Source organism: Vigna angularis, chromosome 7 (genome assembly GCF_016808095.1).
Source record: "Vigna angularis cultivar LongXiaoDou No.4 chromosome 7, ASM1680809v1, whole genome shotgun sequence".
NCBI lineage: Eukaryota > Viridiplantae > Streptophyta > Magnoliopsida > Fabales > Fabaceae > Vigna > Vigna angularis.
Window position 1 is genome coordinate 24,841,022 of NC_068976.1, and position 22,684 is coordinate 24,863,705.

A 22,684-nucleotide genomic window follows, 5' to 3' on the forward strand; every position below is an offset into this window, starting at 1 on the left:
CTAGAGAGAAGGGAGAGGAAGAGTAGAGAATAATGTTTTTAGAGAGATATAAAATATTTAGATAATGAACCGAGTGTTTTAAATTTATATTTATACGATTGGCTTATTTTAACACAAATTCTCGACATTACTTTAATTCATTTATCTACTTTTAACAAACTATTTTCTGAGCTCTTGATGATCACATAATTTAAAATGGTATAACAAAATAAAATTGCTTGATGAAATTTTAAGTAACATGTTTTTTGTTGATTAATGTCTGATCAAAAATTCACTTAATTAATTAGTGACTAAACGTTTCAACATCAAGTAACGTATAGAAGTATTTTTTTTCCTTTTAAGTTTTTGGCATTATTAAAAGGCTTCACATGATGAAACACCATACACGATCCTTTAATAGAAAGTATACGGTGTGAAGATTTTCTTTTTGTTGCATAATATCTCTAACATTAATTTTATTCAAAATTAGCTAAAACTTAGACTAAATATTTAATTACTTATATAGTTAAAATTTGAATTTAAAAATATTGATTAAATTAAAATAACTCTGTATGAGATTTAGAAAAAAAGTTAGAAAATTTTGAAAAAATAAAAAAATGAACCTTTTGGTTCTGCTAAACATGAGCAATCGGTGATCCGAAAGCACTTTTTAGTGGTGCCCAAAGTGATCCATTGCGTATGACTCGCATAGCAATTTGGGTCACAAAACGAACCATTCAAGCAGAAAGACCATAATCCACCAATCAATAAATATCATACAAAATCCGTTGAAAAATAATATTAAAAAACAAAGAAAAATATCTTGAAACTTTATCTCTTTGCCACGTTAATCAGGCCCCACGTGTTATCCACTTCTCTCTTTTTTCTTAAGCATTCATCATCAAACTCCCAACTTTTTCAGTAAATTTAGTACCCTCTTCTGTTGACATCTGTTCTCTTCTATGTTGGTTTTTCATATACAACACTCGATTCTCCAACTCCCATGATTCAATTTCTTTCATTCTTCTCCTTCTTAATTACTCCTCTCTGAATTCCATACCCACCCTTTTTTATTTGATCGTTTTTTATTTTTACCCGTTTCAGTTTTACAATGATTTATGTGATCTGATTGTGTTGTCGATACAGAAAACAAGAAACTTTTTGGGGTGGTTTTGATTGATTCTATTTGGGTTTATTCAATTATGATTGTCTTTTAGGTGTTTTTTTTTTTCCTGTTATTCATTGTTTGTGTGATCCTTGGAAGAACTTGGTGATCGAGCATGGCTTCTAGAGTCTCTTCCAATCTGAAATGTTGGCACTTCAGGACTCCTTATTATTGTGATTCATGGAAGACGCCTTCTTCTTCTACGCTACCGAGGCGTGTCACTGAGAGGAACAATGTTATGCCATGTGGGTTGGTCTATAGGTCAAGGAATTCGAGGGTGCAAAGAGGGAAACCGGTTTTCTCTGCACTTTTTGATGACTTTCACCAAGAGGAAATGGTGAATCTGGTTCAGATTGGTTGTTGTGATGAAAATGGTAATGAAATTGCTTGTGCTGTCTCTGATATTGCCCCAAAAAAGCAATTCAAGAATGTCTCGGGCAGAGGTTCCTCTGAGGAGTTTAGGACAATGGAGCCTGAAGTTTTGGAGCCTTCTCTTTTGGGAATCCAGCCTGAGCCACCTAGCTGGCCGGAGAGGGATGAGATTTTGAGACTCAGCTTTGAGAGGAAAGTGAACAGTGTGGAAATTCCTTTGTCCATTAGGATGATCAAGAAGAAGCTACAATTGGAGGAGGGTTTCAAAGAAGCTGGTGAGTTGACTGAATTAACTAACTGTTCTATGAAAAAGGCATTCTCCTCTATGATGTTTATCATGCATGAGCTTCAAAATCAGGCCTTGCAAACAAGGGAGACTCTGTGTGGAGAAGACTTAGAAAGTGTCATGGCCAAGCTAGGGAGAGAAATGGATGCTTCGTTTATTTGGCTCTTCCAACAGGTTTTCTGGAAGACCCCAACTCTCGTGGTCGATATGATGGTCCTCTTAGCTAACTTCTTGGTGTTCTCTATGAATGAAGACACTGTCAAAGCAATCATTCCTTCCATGACCACAGAGGCTGTATCCTTGACCAACAACGAGAGTAAAGTACAACGTTTACTAGACGGTACTGATGATGATCAAGGTGAGCATGTGAAGCAAGAGTTGTCAGAGGAGGAGGAAATGCTGTGGAATTCCTTGCAAGAGGAAGCTGCAATTTTGCAAAAGGAATTGAGGGGTGAGGTTTTGGACCACGAGACAAGGGAGCAGTTTGTGGCCCCAGTATCCGTGGAGCTTGAAGGAGATCATTATGAGGAATATATCAAAACTGAGCTTTATTACAAAATGCATTTGCTCCGGACACCTCACTGTTCCCTTCTGCTGTCTAACTATGCACACTTTCTATTCGTTGTTCTTCATGACATTGATAGGTGAGTTCTCAACTTTCTGATAAAATCTGTTTGGTACTTGACGATGCTGCATTCTTTAGCTATCATTTTCATGAGTGAGAAAGAGAAAGAGAATAAGAGGAAAAACAAATCTTGTTGCTTGTTTATTCTCTATGCAGAGAAGAGTGCTTAATTTATGGTTTAAGTGAACATTTGAGTCTTTGTGAAGATTTATTTTGGTGTAGAATGGATTGAAGTGACATTTTGCAGTATTGACATAAAAATGAGGGGTTACTCCTCGACAAGTGCTCTGGTAGAGGGTACTGCTTGACAAATGTATCTTGAAGTTTCTCTCTTTATTTTTCTACAGGGTATTTTATTTCTAATTTTGATCTATATTATTATTATTGAGTACATTTTTAATTGATTTTCAGGGCAGAAGAGTACTACAAGCGTTCGGTGTTGGTGGAAACACCGGAGGCCGAGGCATTCATTCGCTATGCTGATTTCTTGTTGATGATAAGAAAGGATGTTTGGGCAGCAGAACTGAGATATCTGCAAGCATTGGAAGCAGATCCTGGCAACAGTTACTATTTATCAAAGTACGCCAATTTCCTTTGGAACACCGGTGGACAAGATACAAATAGTTTTCCTATAGAATTGGACAACTTACAGCTATGACAATGTTCATACGATTCATTACAGCTATGACGTTGTTCATATGATTCATCATGGCTGAGTAGTGGTACTTTTTGGTAGAATGATTGCTTTTAATGCGGTTTTATTTTATTCTTTTCCTTTGTTGTAAAATACTGTTATGAAGGAAGTGTAAGTGCCAACTCTACCTTCTGCCTTTGAGAATTTGAACAACAATTTCTCTATCACAACTTCAACTTTCTTGTTTGTAGTGATTTTGTATTCGTTTGTGGGAATTAATTAGTAGTTATATAATTTGACATGGAATTATATTAAGAAATGCAAAAAGTAATATGGTGTTAATTAATTACGGTATATTATGAATCCCATTTTCCAATATTCTTCCAACACAATAACGTTATCAATTGGGCTACTTGACTATTAATATAGATTCAAAATCTCTTCTGTGAACCTAGCTAGTCCCCACCTATCTAAGTTATATGAAAGACAGGAGACAGATCACGTTAAAATCTGTATCTTAGAGCTTCATCACCCGGTTGTAATAAACCTTAATAATGTTGTAGAATCAAACTCTTAATATTATGAGAAAAAATCACCACAGGATGCTGCCTTGTATTACTTAACAATAATACAAGAAATTAACCTAAGGAATTTGATCAATTAGTGGCAAAACACGTGTATACGATCCAATATAATACAAGATCTGTGTGACTAACGAGAATGGAGTAACTCAACTAGCAACTAATAGACGAAAGTGCAAATTCTAAAAACCGTAAAGAAATCAAAATTCCAGCGTCACCAAAACCAGATATTGCGGCTATCGACGGCCTTAACTGAAGTAGATATCAAGGGCATCCGCCCATACACGGCAACAAATCTGTTGACGCACTCTGTTCTTCTTTCACTGTGACCTCCCAAACTACTGATTCCAGTCGATCCAATCTCAAATATTTTACCTGTTACAAAAAATAACAAATCGATCAAACTAATATTTGTATATGTCAAAACTGTCGTTTAAAAATAATGAGTGCATTTTCCAATTTTGTATTAACCGTAATGAACTTCACAGCACAAAACCAATTATTAGCATCAAACTTTACAATCAGCTACTCAAGACTGTGCCTATTATTAACCCCGTAAACAGCAGTGTACTGGCCAATGGCTTGTTAATAATACAAAATATGTCACAAAACACCAACACCATCACGAGTTCAGGTGTCAAACGAAGAATGAATCGTCAAACTGTTTCAGTGATCACCGAGGGAAATTAAATATCTAAGCTTGCACCGCTTAATTTCGCTGATATAGAAGGCCCTAAACTTCCATACTTGAACTTCTCGGTTCCTTAATGAAATAATAAATGTTCTAATAAGTTCGAGATAGTTTCCATCTCAATTCTAGTTGGGTTAACCTTGCTGTATTTAGATGCGGTATGCTTTGTACACTGTAAATCCACACTATCTACCATATAACTCGCACAGGGACAAGGGACACGGAGTAAAGGACTAATTTCACAAAAAGAAAAAAGATTTAAATACGGCTGTTTTCTTTTGCTAATGATATAACTCTTTATGTATGCTATCAAGATAAGTAGTAGTTCTAGCATCAATAAGTAGCAAAATGCCAAAAAATTGTTTTCTTGTGCAATTTTGGCATAATAAAGATATGCGCGCTTCATTTATTGGCTCCCCATCCTCAACTTAATCACACAAATGTCAGGAAGGGGATGAATCCCTATAGAAAGGAAGTTCGTCACTAAAAGGACCATTTGCGGGAAAACAACGGCACTGTGCACTTTGAGCTAGTTATGGAACTTCTGAATTAAGCAACCAAAATAGAAAAATAATAATCCATGTGATTCCTATGCAATGGTTATAGAATGTACAGTAGTTTAGTTTTTAAGTGTCTTCATCAGTACTAGAAAAAAAAAACTCAAGATAAAACAATTTGTTTTATGTGAATCAATTACCTTTAACCCAGATGGGAGGTGCACCAGTAGCATTTGCAACAAGAAAAGACATTGCAATATCTTCACAATTCCTGGTAAATAAATTCAATTACTGAGTAAAGAATTAAGAAAAGGTGGAACCAAGGTTGAGAGATTGAAATCTGATTAAAAAGGTGATGAATAATTATCTATCCAGGGAAAAACCTGTTCTTGGTTACATATTCTCTAATTGATGAGGGCATCTCGTTTGTATAAATGTTGAAATACTTTTTGTGAAAGAATGCTGCCTTGGAGAGCACCATGCTATATGTACCCGTCCACCACACAGACCACCATCCACCATAGCTAAATTTGTTGTCATCATCTTTCTGCGAGCAAATGGAATAACTTGAAACATTACCCTCAGAATTTTTTCATATTTTTCCAGTCACGGCACTGAAGTCGTGAAAATTAATGAAGGAAAACTAAAATCTTGCAGGTTTAAGGATCAAACATTACGGCAATCAATAAGGTTCACTTCAAGTTTAAAGATGCATCAAACAAAGACTAGAAGGATGGATGAAGATTAATAGACGAAATTCCTTCTTACATGACAGAAACTGAGCTTTCTTTCCGTTTAAATTAGATACTCACGAAGAAAAATATAACAGGCCTCAAAACCTCAAAATAAAAAACCCTATCTGAAAGTAAATTACACAAGATATCCAAAATGTGTTTTTTTTGCTGTTTCAATGTCAGTGGGAAGTCCCTCTCAAAATTGAAATGGATCTTCACACTCTAAACCCTAAACCATATTTTCACCAAGGTATGCCTTCTATATTTTGCAAAGCAGCATTTTGAAAAATAAATGTTACGAGTAATCAATGCAGTTATGCATGAAAGTTAAAATACACATTATTGACTTGCTCCACGCCTCCATTCAAAATTAATCATACACCTCCTCTCATGTTTGAGCACCAAAAGCAAAGGCAAAAAACATATTATGCGGGCAAAATTAACAGGGATAGTGAACAATGATTCAATAAAAAGAGAAGAAAATCATACCAATGAATCCATCCAATGGACACGAGGTACAAATCCAACCATCGTATCAGGCGCACTTTGCCAAACGTCAAATGCAAACTCCACTGAAGAGCAAGGAAATATGACATCGTCATCAATAGAAAAGACAGCATCTGTCTCCAAATCCTTTATTTCTTTAAATCTATTGTTCAAGCTGTCTTCCTTGTTGATGTCAAACCTCAATTTCACTTGCCGTCCATCTTTAGGCTTTGACTTTACAACGTGGTGCAGAAATTTTAAAAGAATATCCGAAGGAGGATTGGGTTCACTCCACACAATATGTACTGATTCAAGACGAGGACATGATGAATAATGCTTGATGGACTGCTTTAGCAGATCATATCTCTTCCACGTGTTCATTACGATAGAATACCCTCTCCTGTGAACAAAAACATTAAACGACAATGAGTCTATGATATCACAAGCAGCATACGCTCATCAGCCTTAAGACAACAAAATTTAGTATAAAAAAACAAATCCCCAGACCAAATTTCACGAACATGTTTATCAAAAACATATGATTAAGGCGGTTGGAGTTCTCCTGAGCTAGGTTCTAGGTTAATAATAAAAATTCTAAACCACCAAATCCCAAATCCTATTACATTCACTCGATTTTCAGTTCAATATAGTTTGGTGGCTTAGAAAAATTCATAAAAAAGGTGATGAACCTAGTAATATAAAAACTTCCATATAGTACATGGTTATCAACCCAAATTCCATTACATATATAATATCTTCATCACTTGACGACAAAACACAAGAAATGAATGAAGTGTAAACAATATTAATAGTAGTAGTGACATCAGGAAGAAATTTCCCAAACACCAACTTCTAAGATCCCAAGACCCAAAATATCATCCGTCTCTCTAATTTGCAAAAATTCCCTCAGAAGAACACCCAATCATTTTAATAGCTTGCATCCAAAACGACGATAGCTTCGCCCTCCTATGCTCTTTCCAAAATTAACCTACCAAATAAAACCTGCAGACACTCGTATTCCTTTCTTTATGTTGTTTTCCCACAAATACAGGTACAGGAAAACGACGAATACAAATAAAACGGAATCTGAGCAGCCAACACGTATATGGAAATCAAAGAAATGAAAACAAACTTTTCCGAAAAAAAAAAGGAAAATCCGTTGCCAAAAACGAAGCGATCTTAATCGTTTAATTTAACTTTTGGAATTATCCGTATTAAGAAATAAGAATTTTTTTGGAAATAAATTAATGAAGTGAGGAGGAGAGAAAGGAAGGAAAGAATGAGAACCTGGAATCGGGGGAGCGAGGGGGAAGAGGCGTTTGGTTGTTCCATACTACGAAGGAAGAAGCGCTCATAGAGAAGGCAAGAAGCGTGAGGGCGACGCAGCAACAGAGGAGAAGCTTGATCTTGACTGATTTAACAGTTGAGATCGCGAGTAGACGGAACCGCTGCTCTGTCCGACGGTTCCAACCGCAGCAGCTCCCTCTCATCACCGCCGCAAGGAATGCGTGCAGCCGAGGCGAAGATCTCTCGGAGACTCAGCGGTCCAGCTCAGCGGCGAGGCATCCGGTGGCGGAAGCGAAGGAGTGAAAAAAATTGAACGGATTTTGTTATGTGTGCTCTCGGATTGGCTCCGACGTGTGAAAGTGAAAGCTTAATGTTGTAGCTTAGTGATCGTTGGGCCTTGTCGTTGTATGCCTCTGTCTCAGTCGCAGATCACATTGACAGGAATTGATGCCAGAAATAAAACGAAGAGAACCTTAATAGAATATAACGAGAGAAAATGGGAGAGAGAGAGAGAGAGAGAAAGAAAGAGAGATTCGTTATTTTCTTTATCTTTATTTTTATATTTTATTTCATTCTCATTGGTTGGGTTCCGACATGGTATTTTTATTTTCTATCGCTTCACTCACGAACATACGTCAGGTGCTGCGTGCCACGTGGACCTTTCTTAACCGGTTGATTGATCGGACCGCCATCTTGTGGCGTCTGAGAGGGGTGGTTCTGCGTCCCTTCACACATTGATTTATACACGCAAGTATGGAAGATGATGAAGATAACGGCATGTGAGTGAGTTGAATAAAACGAGTCCAACAAAACTTCGTTGCGGTGGCTTTGGAAATTCTTCATTTGACTTATATAACTGCGATTCTGTTCATCGTTACTAACTATCTGTTTTGTTTCCTACTTTGGTAATTAAATTCATTTTTAGCTCTTAAATGGTATAATTAAACTAAATAATTAAATCATAATAATTAACTACCATTACATCAGTTTAAGTGAAATTTATCTTAGATTACATCAGTTGAAGAATGATTAACTTTATGTTTTCCGTATTTATGAGTATTTATGGCAAGTGTTAGTAAGGATTGATTTGTTTTGAACAAATTAAATAATGATTCATTTGCGTCAACGTTTTGGTTTGAAGGAGAGTTTGTTTATTTGTTATGTTATTAATAGAAGGTCCACGAAATAAGTGTTGTTTGAAGCATTGGTGGAAGAAAATTCAAAGTTGGAGGAATGGATATAAATAAAATGAAAACACGGAGTTCAAAAAGAAAAACAAAAGAAGAAGCTTCATTGGATGCTACTAGGGTTGGTGGCACCATTTGTATAATATTATCTTAGATTTCAGATGGACCATTTATAATAATATTTTCAGATGACCATTTATAACAATTTTGGTTTGATTACCGTACCCTATACCTATTATTCGATTGGATTAATGTATTATGCATTGGACCATTTTTGTCAATTATATTGCGTATAGCCATGAAAATAACCCTTTGGTCTTGTTTTTTTCTAAATATTTTGCAACAATATAATTATATCTGAATTGACTTTTCCCTTTAGAGAAAATTTGAAATTTCTTTGTTTTATTTTTTCTCTTTGATTATCGTTTAAAGAATATTCTATAATGTTGTGATTTTGAGAAATGACTTTTAGACGATTAAAATTTCTTTGACAAACACAAATAGTACTAATAAGATGTGTGATATGATAAAGAAATACAAATACTGTAAATAGTTAGTTATTGCGTGCTTCGAAAAGTTGGATCATAATTTCTTCACTTCATCTCTTGATTTTAATGTAAATAAAAGTTTGGCAATTATTGAAGTTTGCACACGTGGATGATAATGTATAAGCTGCAGACAACGATTGATAATCATCCCATTTCTTTTAAAAAATCATATATTTTAAAAAAGTTATTTTCTAAATAAATTTGTTTATGTCATTAATTAATTTAAGAGAGTAAGATAGTTTTGTTTTGTGGACCAGTTCTTGTTTATGTTGATTAAACCTCTTCTTCACAGCACTTATTTATTTCCATTCTATCACTTTAGTTTTCAGTATTACTTTTTCTTTTAACTTTTTGATTTTGGGACATTTCTTTATAAAAGTAGGATTTTTTTTAAGTATCTTGCGATGGAAGTGAAGAGAGCAAGAAGGCCATCTCAAGACAAGAAACATAGATCCTAAAATGACATCCAATAGTCTCACATCACTTTGAAGTTGAGACTAATAAAAATTTAAATACCCATTAATTGAAACATGACCTAACTTTTTGGATTGTTTTAATTTATTTTTAATATATTCTCAAAGAAATTTAACTTTACAAAATTCAAACGTTAAGGGTCTCATCTAAATGGTTTAAAGTAATTTTAACTTCTGTAGACTGAATTAGATATGATTTTACTTAAAATTTGGAGTGTTTAAAACATGATAGACATGTAGTTTTAAAGGTTTACATTTTGTCTAAATTATGAAATCAATTACACCTACATTAAGTAAAATTTAAATCAATAAATATAAAGTGTTTCAATATCGATAATAATCCAAGCAACACAATTTTTTAGAAGATTACAAAAATAATACAAATCCAAGAGGTATGAAAGCCCAAGAGGTGTATAGTAATTTAGTTTATGGCAATTGTTTTCTCAAATCCATCAAATTTCTTTATTAAATTTTAATATTTCATATATTTCCTTTTTAATCACATTTTAATTTTAATTTTATAATTATTTTTCCAAATGAAAGTGAGGATTGATATCAAGGATTACAAATACAGGCAGTGCCTATATTAATTTTTAACACTTTCACATTTACTGTACGAGAGAGAGGAAAGAAAGGTTTTCTTATTTGCAACATATACAAATCTCCAAATAGCTTTTCTACATTTAAGGAATTAATTTGAAATATGTTACTATGGGCTCATAGCCGACCGAACGGTAAAAGTGCAGAGACCGATGATACCTCTCAGGTCAGTGAACCGATCAGTTAAGTTAGCCGTTAAGATAATTAATAGTAATAACTGTCGGGGTTAATGAAAATAATTGTCATTTATTGACAATTAATATTGTCATTCATTGGTGGTTAATGAGTCAGACCTAACGGTAAACTCATTATAATTTATAAATATTTGTCTGGCAAAGGCTACAAGTAACTTTTAACTTGAACTTGAACTGAACTTAGAGCTCTGATAACTAATCTTGATTACAAGATTACTACGCGAGGTCACTTTCTTGAATGTCGGAGTGTCTTTTGCTATAACCCTCCCCCGCGGTTGGACAAGGAGAAGAGAGAAGACAACACAACTGAACATCGGAGCAGACAACTTTGAATGTTTTGGATTAGGGTTCTAAATCCTGCTGAAACAAAATCCTTTAAAACTGATTTGTAAAATTACAGTAAAATTGGTTTCCTATATTATCTTATTGCAGAAAAATTGATATGTACTTTTATTGCACAATGGATTTTGTTAATGTTACTGCATAATGGATTCTACGATAGTTCGATATCAAACTTTACAAAGTCCTAGAGTCAAATTCAGTTCTTAAGCATGAAGAAATTGAGAAGCAGAGAGACTATAAATATAATATCAAGGGTGACAACAACAAAAACAATTATCAAATACTTAGTTGGGTTAAGGTTACTGCCAGAAACACCTTGAAAGAAGAATGTCACTTTTTTTCTTTAAAATCTAAGGGATAAATCAGTATAGGATTATTTTCACCCAATATAATAATATACTCATATAGGGGTCGTTTATTTGCTAAGAAAGAGATTACATCATTTGAGTTAGGCACTGATAGAGAATACTTTTTCACTGGAGATGGGACTGGTTTGCTTAAGATATGGAAATGGAATGAGTTACCTAAGCAAATTAAGATGTTTTCTATATTCTTCATACGTTAATTTTTCTTTTGTTATCAAAGTGTTCTTCATTCTTATGCATGTCATCTTGTCTAACATCTTACGGCATTAATGCATTTACACAGTTTATTCATTACATCTTGTTTTTTCATAACACATATTTAATTGGAAATTCATCATCTTAACTCTAAGTTCCAAGTTTGTTTATTGATATTTTCTGAACACATTGTTGATATATATGTTTTGTGACTATGATAACTTGTTGGAAAACTTCACACACTATACACATGTAGTCTTGACATCTTGACATGTGACATTTAAGGAAGATAGTTTTTTCACTAATATACTTAAATAAGAAATGAAATATTTTTTTTTGACACCTTTTTGAGACTAGGTTAGGAAAGAATTGTCTATCAGTTAAATAAAAAATAAAAAAAAAAGTTAAAATTTTCTTTTAGTAAATTAACACCCCTTTGAGATTATATTTGAGATTATATGTTACTAGGGAAAGAGATACTCCTTAAGACCAAGTGTGACAAGTGCAAAGTATTTGAGAGGAAGATCCATGCCTAGTTGACAGGTAAGTGCTTTCTAAGAAACCTAAGAAAAAATATTTTATAAAGAAAAAGTAAAGTTACAAAAATTATCTATCTTAATGTCTTTGTCTTGCCTCGATTAGTCATTGCACTCGCGGACCCAACAAGTTAATCATTGTTCAAAAAAATTGTGAAATGTATGCTTTTTGGGATATCATTGTATGAATTGGACTTGAGATGAGATCATATATTTCCATTTAAAAACATTCATCATTATGTTTCCATTATCATTCTATTTTATTTGAATTTTAGTTGTATTATCCTTCATACCTTAGTTTAGGCTATTTTCATGCATTATTGCATTATTTGAATGATTTCATCACGTGTTATCTCTATTTCGAATCATACCCTTGGATTTTGTGTCTTCTTGTAAACAAGTGTTTTTAGGTGTTAAAAGCAGAATTTTTAAAGGTTAGTATTAGGGATGAGGCATATTGTATTGCACCACTGTTAGCATGTGCAATCAATAACAGCATCTGGAAAATGCAAACGTACGTTGGTGTCACTCCGACGATTGACCTAGGGTTCTTTACTCTGAATAGCAACCATTTCTCCCTCTTGATTATGTGTACGTCTTTACCTTCACATAATTTAGCTGCAACAGTGACTGGATTTGGATCACATGTTTTCCAACCACCACATGATTGACAAAGCTCAATGTTGTCATCCGATTTTTCACAGGTTGAACATTCAATGAGGTTGTTATTTCCATTGCATCACAAAAATAAAAGAGTATAGGTAATCTGAAGAAGTAAATAGGTAATCTGAAGAAGCAAACAAAATGCGAATTAATTAAATTTGTAATCCTTATATACATATTAAAAAAATGATTTACAAACATGTCAAAATATTGTATATAACAAGTCAAATTATGTAAATAAAATTAGCCCCTACTTCTTGCTTAACTAAAAATCCAATGCTTATGTTAAAATGGAATACATGAATATGTATTACTTGAGGTCTTAAACACCTCTACACTTACATTTATAGAAAACAAAGTAACTAACAACACTCCTTTCCAACTCACTCTTAGTTGGAACACACTTGAACACAACTCATACACACATAACTCATACACAATAACCAATAATTCTAACACTCTCCCTCAAGCTGGAGCATACAAATTGTATGAACCAAGCTTGGAATAATTGAACTCGGTTTTGAATTGGATGATTTGTCTTCAAGAGTGTGAGGCAAACAGAGATGGGTTATCACATGTCAATGAACTAATAGCAGCTTGTGAAACTTCAACTTCAAAAATGGATGAAGGAGAGCAGCGGTGGACAATGACAAACTGCAAGGACTGAATCCCCATTAATGATGGATGAGTGATGGGATCTGCAGTGGCTGAAAGCTATAAAACTGCAGGGACTACACTGAATCTCCATCAATGATGGATGGGTGATGGGATCAACTGTAGTAAAAACTACAAAACTGCAGGGACTACACCCATGCTTATGTGACTTGTAGTGTCTTGGAAACGTACTCCCCTTAGTGTGAAGGGCGGAAATGTGAAATATCACAGTTGTTGGACCACTAAAACAGAACAAAATATTAAGCTACAATGCTGAAACAAAGGCATCAAAGATCCAAAGACATGTTGGAGGTCCAAAATTCTTTGCTGGACAACTCCCAAGTGGTGATACTTAGCAATGTATCACAAGAAGATCGGGCTAAACTCTAGTCCAAGAAGAACTGACGCAGTTGCGTCTGTCTGAGACGGTAGCGACTGTAGCGGCGGTAGCGACTGCAGCGGCAGTAGCGACTGCAGCGACGGTTGACTGCACCGGTGCTGACTGCGACAAATCTAGTGAGAAAGGAAGAAGATGAAGATTCTGTGAAGACCAAAGAAGATGGAAGCTATGGTTGCTATGGAGGGTCAGAACAGAGAGAAGAAGCTCCGACGAGACGACCGGCAGCAGCGCGGTTTGATGCCGACGCCGAGAAGACGGCGCGTGATGAACACGCGTCTGAGATCTACCAGAGAGAGGAGGCGCGTGACAGCGCATGCGGACGAGACAGAGACAACAACCACCAGGGTTAGGTCGCGCTTGAAGAGACGGTCCAAATCCACTGGACACCGGTCGGAACTGTGACGGTGGCCGACGAGAAGGCAGCGCGTGACAAACACACACCCGAGACTAGCTGAAGACAGGCGGCGCGTGGAGCGTGAAGAGGAGTCTGGTCTTGACTCCGACGAGGTTGGTCGTTGCTCGAGGAGACGGTCCAGATCCGCTGGTCACCGGTCGAAACTGTGACGGTGGCCGGCGTAGATCGGAGAGATCTGATGCTCGTGGCGGCGCGTGAGGGAGAAGTAGCTTCTGAAACTAACGTGGTTGGCCGTCGCTCGAAAAGACGGTCCAGATCCGCTGGTCAACCGTCGAAACTGTGACGGTGGCCAGCGGCGGACAGAGGTTGGCAGCGGACAGTGGCTGGCGACGGCGGAGAGGGGCGATCGATTGGGTTGCGGCTCGCGACGGCTGACTGTTACGGAGGGAGTGTCTTTCTAGGGTTCCCAGGAGACTTTAGGTCTCTTTGATTCTAGGTGCTGAGATTCAAGAAGAAGAGAAAATGAATCTTATGAAACTTTTAGGGACTACTGACGGCCATGACGGCCGGCCGCCGACAGACAGCAAAGACCACCAGAAGAGATCAGAGAACCTGCTCTGATACCATGTTAAAATGAAATACAGGAATATGTATTACTTGAGGTCTTAAACATCTCTACACTTACATTTATAGAAAACAAAGTAACTAACAACACTCCTTTCCAACTCACTCTTAGTTGGAACACACTTGAACACAACTCATACACACATAACTCATACACAATAAGCAATAATTTCTAGCAGCTTATTACCATCTATAGTATATTTCTATATTACTCTGTAACTAAAATCCACCAAATAATTTGGAAGCCGAAAACTAAAAAAAAAAATAAGAAAATGGGGAACTTATGTATACTAGCAAATGGTGATGATCCATGCATTTTACTGACAAACCGATCCATCACTTTCTAAAATATCTTTTAAACTTAAAAGCCTATCATTTAAAAAAAAAAAAAGACCTAAGTACAACCTTTTTTATAAAATCATAAATCCAAACATCTAATTAACTATTACAAATTTTCCTTCAAAAAATACTATAGGAATCGCATTGATCAACATGGTATTTGAAAAGAAGAATAAAGAAATCCAAATCTGCATCTCGAAGTCAAAAGGAACTGATTCGCTTTAAACTAAACCGACATTGGAATTGACTGTTTATTCTGAGGGAAGAATGGCACTGACCGTTTATATGAATGAAGAACGACACTAAGAAAAGCCAGAAGGTCTTGGTGCTATAGTTCTGTATCCTTCACGTTGCTAATAATCCTTTTAGAGTGTATTGATCCTTATGATTGATGCTGGTAATACAAGTTCAGCCAAGGCTGTGATTCTTGGAGTTCCAGGGACACTGTTATTTCTAACAATTACTAATTAAGCATCTCCCATATACATTCAATCCTCATCTGTATCATTGTCAGATAGAACCGATTGCTCAAATTCAGCATCCATAATAATCCCATCCATAAGATGCACAACGATCTCTTCTTTTCTAACATCTATTATTTCTGATCGAACCCTGTTAACAACAAGCATTTCGTCGATGTCTTTTGAAATGTACAAGGGAAACCCGGATAACGAATCATAGTTCACAAGCTCACCCAATTTCACATTAGAGGAAAGAAGTGCACGAGGGACAGTTGAAAATCCCAATATACGAGTCAAAATCGCATAAGTATCATTAAACCTGTCCGATTTCAAAGAATCGTTCACTGACAGACGCAGATCTCGCTTAAACGCTTCCTCGGACGGAACAAACACGGTAAAAGCAAGATCTTGAGGCAACATGTCAATCATCATTTCTCCAAACTTGCCCAAGTTGCCATCTTGAAGGGAAACTTTTCTGGATCTCGTTATTGGGTAAAACCCCATTGCACTTTCCTTTGTTGGGGCGTCTGGAAGCCTGAGAACAGTCATGGTCACGATAAAAAAACAGCAGACACACACCAACATGCTTACAAGAGCAATTGAATGTTTCAAAACTTGACGCCTCCTCATTTTGATACAACTCACTATCCCAATAGTTGAATAGTTGCTATTCTGAAAATCAAGATCTTAACTTTTGAACTTGATCAACAAAATCCAGCACCTGAGTATCTAAACAAGAAAAGGAGAGTCAATGTTGAAGGGTCACAATAAACGAAACTAAAAAAGTACAATATCCATTAATAAGTGAATCTTTAAGGGATCAAAAACTACTAGGAACTCAATTGAAGTCAAATGATCAATTGACAATTTGAGACTAGTGAGTAGGTGACCTTGGTATCAAAGAAACAAGTTATCCTCAGTTAAACTTGTAGTTATCGTCGCTGCTGATGGTGACTATACTTTGTCATTTACTTCCATATTCTTTTAACAAATATAATTGGACACAGTTGTTGATTTAATCTATGTTGACCAAATAGTGTATACTTATTCATTCTTTTAAATTGCTTTTGTAAGAAGTTGTGGAAAAACAATTACAAGTCTTACATTACTATTTACAATTGAAATTAAAGTCTTTTAAATGGTAATTTATATATACTTTTAGGAGTAGTCAATTACATTAGGCCTTACGAGCTGTTTCTTCTTTCATTCTTTCATCTTCTTCTTTTACTTTTACTTTAGTTAAACTGTTTATGCAAATATTCCTTCGGGAAAACACGGATAACTTAAATAGCTTGCTTCCAGAAAAACGATAGCTAACCCTTATGTTCATCCCCCCTATCCAAAATTAATCTAGCAAATAGAACCTATACACACACATATCCTTTTCTTTATGTTTTTTTTCCACATATATGTAGGAAACATGAAATTGGAAAATGACGAATACAAATAAAACAGGATCTGAATAGCTAACTGTAAGACCTTGGAAAATGAACACCGTAACCCACCTGTCAAATCAAAATTAATGCACTAAAACCCTTCTCAGACCATTTAAAACGCACTTCCAAACTCTGCACACTGACGCCAGGTGTCAAGAATAGAACGTTCGAAAATCAGTAGTGGATGACACGTGTCCGTATGAGAGTGCACGTTCGTTTTGCCTGGGAAAGAAAAATAATTTTTCTGAAACACATCTTCCCACTCTCTGCATGCACCCTTCTTCCTCCTGAAACCTGACTTTTCATTTTCTCATCCTTCTCTCTAGAAAGCTTCCATCTTCTCTCTACTGTAACTCACTACTCTTTTCTCCGATCAACATTCAGAAACCGTAGGAACGTTCCCTGCATCGTGAGCTCCATTCTGAACTGAACAGCTTCAGAATCTAAAACTGGTAAGTCGCTCGTCCTTAGTTGTTGTTCGTATGAACATGCAAACCAAGCCTGGTTGCATGCTTTCACTTTGTCTGAAGCAAGTCTTGGTTCTGTAACTTGTTTTAGTTTAAAAAGAGTTGAGTGATCTGGAGGGTAGAAGTTGTAGTTGGGCGAACCAAGAACAATACGTTAGGACGTTTTCACTCACGAATCCAGGTAAGGGAAGCTTATTTGATTTAATTCATATGTTGTGTTTTGTATGAACGACCTCTGTTTGATTGAATGAATATGGTGTATGCTGGTTGATCTGTATAATGATGTTTGAGTTGTATAAATGTGAAAATGAGTTATTAATTCGAAGTATGAATTCTTAATGTGGATGCTATAAAGTCTGAAAATTTATAATTGATGTGAAGTATAAAGTATGAACTAGTATGCGGAAAAACTAAATTTGAAGATAGTTACAAATTTGAATATGAACTTCTTACTATGATTATGTACGTTCGTCATCGAACGGTCCTCTACCGTTCGGTTTTCTAATAAACTGGTTAAAATGGAATTCTTTCATTTGGAAAGAATTCTAGTTGAGGACGAACGCCCTCTTTTATTAGTGCTACGTTTAAGCGTTCGGCCAACGTAGATATCCTGAGAGTTGTGTGAGGAATTGAGAAACTTTTAAACATAATTGGATACTTAATCATTCTGAATTCTACCTTCATCATCCTGTAATAACCTTACTGCTATTTATAATTATGAGTTCAAATCAGCGATGGGTCTCGACCCAAAGCGTTCGTATTGAGTGGCGCTCGGTCTTATACCGAACGCTCGTCCTTGTCGATAATTATCTAATGGGTAGAAATAGCGTTCGTCCAAATTTCTATAAATCAGTATACCGCGTTCAGTCATTGACTGGAAGTCGGTCTCTCTAATTGAATTGTTCTCGGTATGGTCTCCTACTTGTCTTGAGGTGTCTTCATCTATTTGAATTCGGCCTAGAGCCTTCTTACTTAAATTATTCTTTGAGAAATGATTTGATTTTACTAGAGTCAGTTCATTCAACTGATTCGAGTATAAAATGACGTTCAGTAAATCTGATGTGTCGGTTTTGTTCGGTTCTGAAACGAGAATCTCTCGGTCTAGTGGTTCACGTTCGTCCTCGTTATGGAGAGGGCTGAACGCTCGTTATTTTATGTAAATGTAATGAAAGACGAAAATGAGGTTAAAGTGAAGAATGATAATGAACGAACAGTATATGAGATGAAATGATGATAGTGGATTTTGGACGAGCGTTCCAGGGAGGAACGACTCTAGGTATTGAATATGGGAATTTTGTATAGTATGAACGTGGTAAAGCTACTGATGGCAGTTCATCCTGATGTTCCGTGAGTGCTCATCCTCACATAGAGGAGGGTAGGTCATGTGGGGGGAACGACAGGAGGTCTCAGTCCTTTTGTGTACTTTGGACTGATGGGGCTAACCTCGGGTGGCAGCTGTTGAGTGTTTCCAGTTACTACATCACCCGGGTGCACGAACGCCTGTAGATACACAGATTCATACAGTCCGGACAGTCTGTCTATTGAGAGTTTTTGGATGGTTATATGTGTTGAAATATTATTGTATTGTTGGTATATTTAAATTGTATGTTGATGCATGAATTAAAGTACGTAAGCTTACCCTGTGTTCTTTCCTTGTGTTGTCTTGTCCTTGTACGTCCGTCCTGTCATTGCAATGATCATCCATGTGGATGTGAGCAGAAGGCGAGGCGTTGCTTGAAGACGTTATTGAAGAGGAGAACTTGGTGGACGTCAAAGTTAAGGCCGAGCCTTAGACCGTCCAGCTGTGTTTAGAATTTTAGTGTTTTGCAGTGGTCGTTCGGTATTATAATTTTGTACACCGTACGATCCTGTCTTCTCTTCTTATTTCAATTATTGTAATCAACTACATACTTAATGCCGTTCGGCTTTTGAGCGTTGTTGTTAGTGTAAGACTGCACTGTTTAATTATGCAATGTAATTAATTCTAATTTATGGTTATTACTATATTTTGGGATGTTACACTAACACTTATAAGGAGATGCATTAAAAAAAATCCTACATTTTTCACTCGAACGATCAATTTTTGAATTTCGTCTACTATTTTTGCATATTCTCAATTTAGTTCCACCTTGGTAAAAATGAACATGTGGTGTTAAGTTCATTTCCGAACTTTGACCTAGTCTTATGTCCAACAATAAGATTTTCATTCAATTAAGAGAAAAAATGTTAATTTATAAAGGACATTTTATGAATAAAGTCAGCTTTTAAGGATTATTATGATTATTCCTGAATATTAATGGATAGGTTTATATGAATATAGAAAGGGATATAATAAAAAAGACATAGACAGTTAGAATGCTGTAACTAAAAGTTTTCTACTTCTTGACTATAGCACTTTGACACCATCCGGGGATTTAGTGATCTTAATGCCCATTTTTTTCAAGAAAATCCTACTCCAACATTAGGTAATGACAAAATCTTAGATTTCCTTTTCAATTCCTTTGAACTACAAGATTGGTTAATAAAAGATGATAAAAAGTAATTTTTATATTTTGTGTTATGTGCATACTTTTTATGCATACATCTTGTCTTCTAATTTTTAAGCAAGCGTTCTAAGAACTTGGGATATATGTTTTAATGAGACAACCAACCATTGTGAGAACTCTTTCTGGAGTCATTGTGAGAGCTCTCTCACTGAGCTATTATGAGAGCTCTCTCATCGAGTCATAGTAGGAAAGAAATCAATTATTTGTTTAAGAAAATATAATGATAGACAAAATTCTAACATATTTTAAAGTTTAGTTTTATTGCTCGAGAGGTTGTATGGTAATAAATATGATTTCGACTTACCAACTTTAAAGTAAGTCTTCTCGCTTAAATACCTAAGTCTATCTATCGGTTCATATTTGTGGAAGGTGGTCTGATACCAATGTAATCACTTATTCGAAATAATGAAGTATTTATCTAGTTTTACGAAAGGTTTTTAATTACAAATATCTTATTAATTATGACAAGTATTTATCTAGTTTTACGAAAGGTTTTCAGTTACAAATATCTTATTAATTAATCAGAATGTCAGCCAATAATTATAATAATAAAGATATCTTATCAACTGGAAAAATGTTCAGCTTCTGATTTCTTTCAAGTCTTATCTTTATCTAGCCTTATAGTATGAAGAATTTTAACTTTGGGGCTTATACCATGTTAGACCCATTCCCACTAGCATACTTGACCACATGGAAGATCACATAAGTACGGAATAAGCAATAATGAAATTATAGCATTTATGTCAAACTAATTAACTAGTTTAATTTTAAAAAAAAAACAAGTGATTATAAAGGACAATTATTTATTACAGAATTTATGTCAAAATAATTAACTAATTTTAAAAAAAATAATTATTATTTATGTTTTGGATGTATGAAATCAAATCTTCTCTTCAAAGGGCGATCTTCAATTCATCGTCTTTAAAATCGATCTAATCAGTAATCAATCACAACTAATTGTGATTAAATTTTTAAATAAAATGGTTTTAAAATTAATATGTTTCAACTTGAGTATTTTGTCTTTATATTATTTCGATCGTCTAATCTAATTCCATCTAACAAAAAAATTGACTGTCCGATTAATATAGTTTATCAGACAACATATATTGTCCACTTTATAAAGGACACTTTTTAAATAAGTTTTGGTTTTGGATTTATCGGAATATTAATTGGGTAGAATGACCAAAATTGCCCAGAGGTGATGCGTACCTAACCGTGTGCCTTTAGGTAGTAGAGTAGAATGACCAACTAATAAATTTTTCAAAAGACTCCAAGATATTAAACAATGATGAGTCCCATGATATCACAAGCAACATAAGCTCATTAGTCTTTAAGAAAATAAAATTTTGTATGAAAAAAAAAAACAATCCCAGACCAAACACCACGAACATATTTATCAAGAATATATGATTAAGAAGGTTGGAGTTCCCCTCAGCTAGGTTCTAGGCATTAATCAAAATTCTAAACCACCAAACCCCAAATCCTATTACATTCACTCGATTTTCAGTTCAATATTGTTTGGTGAGTTAGAAAAACTCATAAAAGGGTGATGAACCTCCTAATATAAACCATAAGTACATGGTTCTTAACCCAAATTCCATTCAATATCTAATATCTGATAGCTTGACAACAAAACACGGGCAATGAATAAAGTGTAAAGGATAGTAATAGTAATAGTGACACCAAGAACAGGATTCCCAAATATCAACTTCAAAGATCCCGAGACCCAAAAAAACCATTCATCCTTCTAATATTGAAAAAATTCTTTCAGAAAATAGCTTGCATCCAAAGCCACGATTGCTTCACCCTCCTAAGCTATTTCCAAAATTAACCTCGCAAACAAAATCTATAGACGTACATATATCCCTTTCTTTTTTATTTTATTTTTTTTCACGCAAATGCAGGAAATAGGAAAACGACGAATTCAAACAAAACGGAATCTGAGAAGCCAACACACATATGAAAGTCCCTGAAAAAAAAAAAGCTTTTCCGAAAAAAAACCAAAATCCGTTGCAAAAAACGAAGCGATCTTAATCGTTTAATTTAACTTTTGGAATCATCCGTATTAAGAAATTAGATTATTTTTTTTGGAAATAAATTAATGAAGTGAGGAGGAGAGAAAGGAAGGAAAGAATGAGAACCTGGAATCGGAGGAGCGAGGGGGAAGAGGCGTTTGGTTGTTCCAAACTACGAAGGAAGAAGCGCTCGTGGAGAAGGCGAGAAGCGTGAGTGCGACGCAGCAACAGATGAGAAGCTTGATCTTGACTGATTTAACATTGGAGATCGCGAGTAGACGGAACCGCTGCTCTGCCGACGGTTCCAACCGCAGCAGCTCCCTCTCATCACCGCCGCAAGGAATGCGTGCAGCCGAGGCGAAGATCTCTCGGAGACTCAGCGGTCTGGCTCAGCGGCGAGGCATCCGGTGGCGGAAGCGAAGGAGTGAAAAAAATTGAACGGATTGTGTTATGTGTGCGCTCGGATTGGCTCCGACGTGTGAAAGTGAAAGCTTAATGTTGTAGCTTAGTGATCGTTGGGCCTTGTCGTTGTGTGCCTCTGTCTCAGTCGCAGATCACATAGACAGGAATTGATGCCAGAAATAAAACAAAGAGAACCTTAATAGAATATAATGAGAGAAAATGGGAGAGAGAGAAAGAGATATTCGTTATTTCCTTTATCTTTATTTTTATTTCATTCTCATTGGTTGGGTTCCGACATGGTATTTTTAGTTCTTAAATGGTATACTTAAACTAAATAATGAAATCATAATAATTAACTACCGTTACATCAGTTTAAGTGAAATTTATCTTAGATTACATATTTTAATATTCAAATTAAACTCATGATCGTATGTAACATAATAGCTTTATGCTATAATGTTAACATGCTATACTTTAAAAAAACTCTTACAAATTTCTAAAATAAATTATACTTGTCTATCTTAAATTCAACGTCAGCTATTAAA

General features: G+C 35.4%; 3 protein-coding genes across 5 annotated transcripts; 1 reads left to right on the plus strand and 2 right to left on the minus strand.

Annotated features, from left to right (window-relative positions):
* Positions 1–828: 828 nt before the first annotated feature.
* Positions 829–3,311, plus strand: LOC108338302 (uncharacterized). The gene is made up of 2 exons (XM_017575097.2): positions 829–2,446; positions 2,839–3,311. Exons 1-2 carry the CDS (start codon positions 1,260–1,262, stop codon positions 3,083–3,085), a joined length of 1,434 nt encoding a protein of 477 aa, XP_017430586.1. The 5' UTR covers positions 829–1,259; the 3' UTR covers positions 3,086–3,311.
* A 305-nt stretch (positions 3,312–3,616) lies between these two features.
* LOC108338303 (glycosylinositol phosphorylceramide mannosyl transferase 1) lies at positions 3,617–8,011 on the minus strand. 2 transcript variants are annotated; one of them, XM_017575098.2, is made up of 5 exons: positions 7,338–8,011; positions 6,054–6,450; positions 5,214–5,377; positions 5,031–5,101; positions 3,617–4,017 (listed from the first exon to the last, which is right to left on the minus strand). In XM_017575098.2, exons 1-5 carry the CDS (start codon positions 7,538–7,540, stop codon positions 3,857–3,859), a joined length of 996 nt encoding a protein of 331 aa, XP_017430587.1. In that variant the 5' UTR covers positions 7,541–8,011; the 3' UTR covers positions 3,617–3,856. The 2 variants fall into 2 exon arrangements, with proteins under 2 accessions (XP_017430587.1, XP_052735797.1); XM_052879837.1 differs by lacking the exon at positions 7,338–8,011 and adding an exon at positions 6,572–6,697.
* A 6,715-nt stretch (positions 8,012–14,726) lies between these two features.
* Positions 14,727–22,375, minus strand: LOC108336378 (uncharacterized). Of its 2 annotated transcripts, none has more exons than XM_017572811.2 (2): positions 21,864–22,375; positions 14,727–16,002 (listed from the first exon to the last, which is right to left on the minus strand). In XM_017572811.2, exon 2 carries the CDS (start codon positions 15,901–15,903, stop codon positions 15,301–15,303), a length of 603 nt encoding a protein of 200 aa, XP_017428300.1. In that variant the 5' UTR covers positions 15,904–16,002; positions 21,864–22,375; the 3' UTR covers positions 14,727–15,300. The 2 variants fall into 2 exon arrangements, with proteins under 2 accessions (XP_017428300.1, XP_052735798.1); XM_052879838.1 differs by lacking the exon at positions 21,864–22,375 and adding an exon at positions 18,816–19,376.
* Between the last annotated feature and the right edge of the window lie 309 nt (positions 22,376–22,684).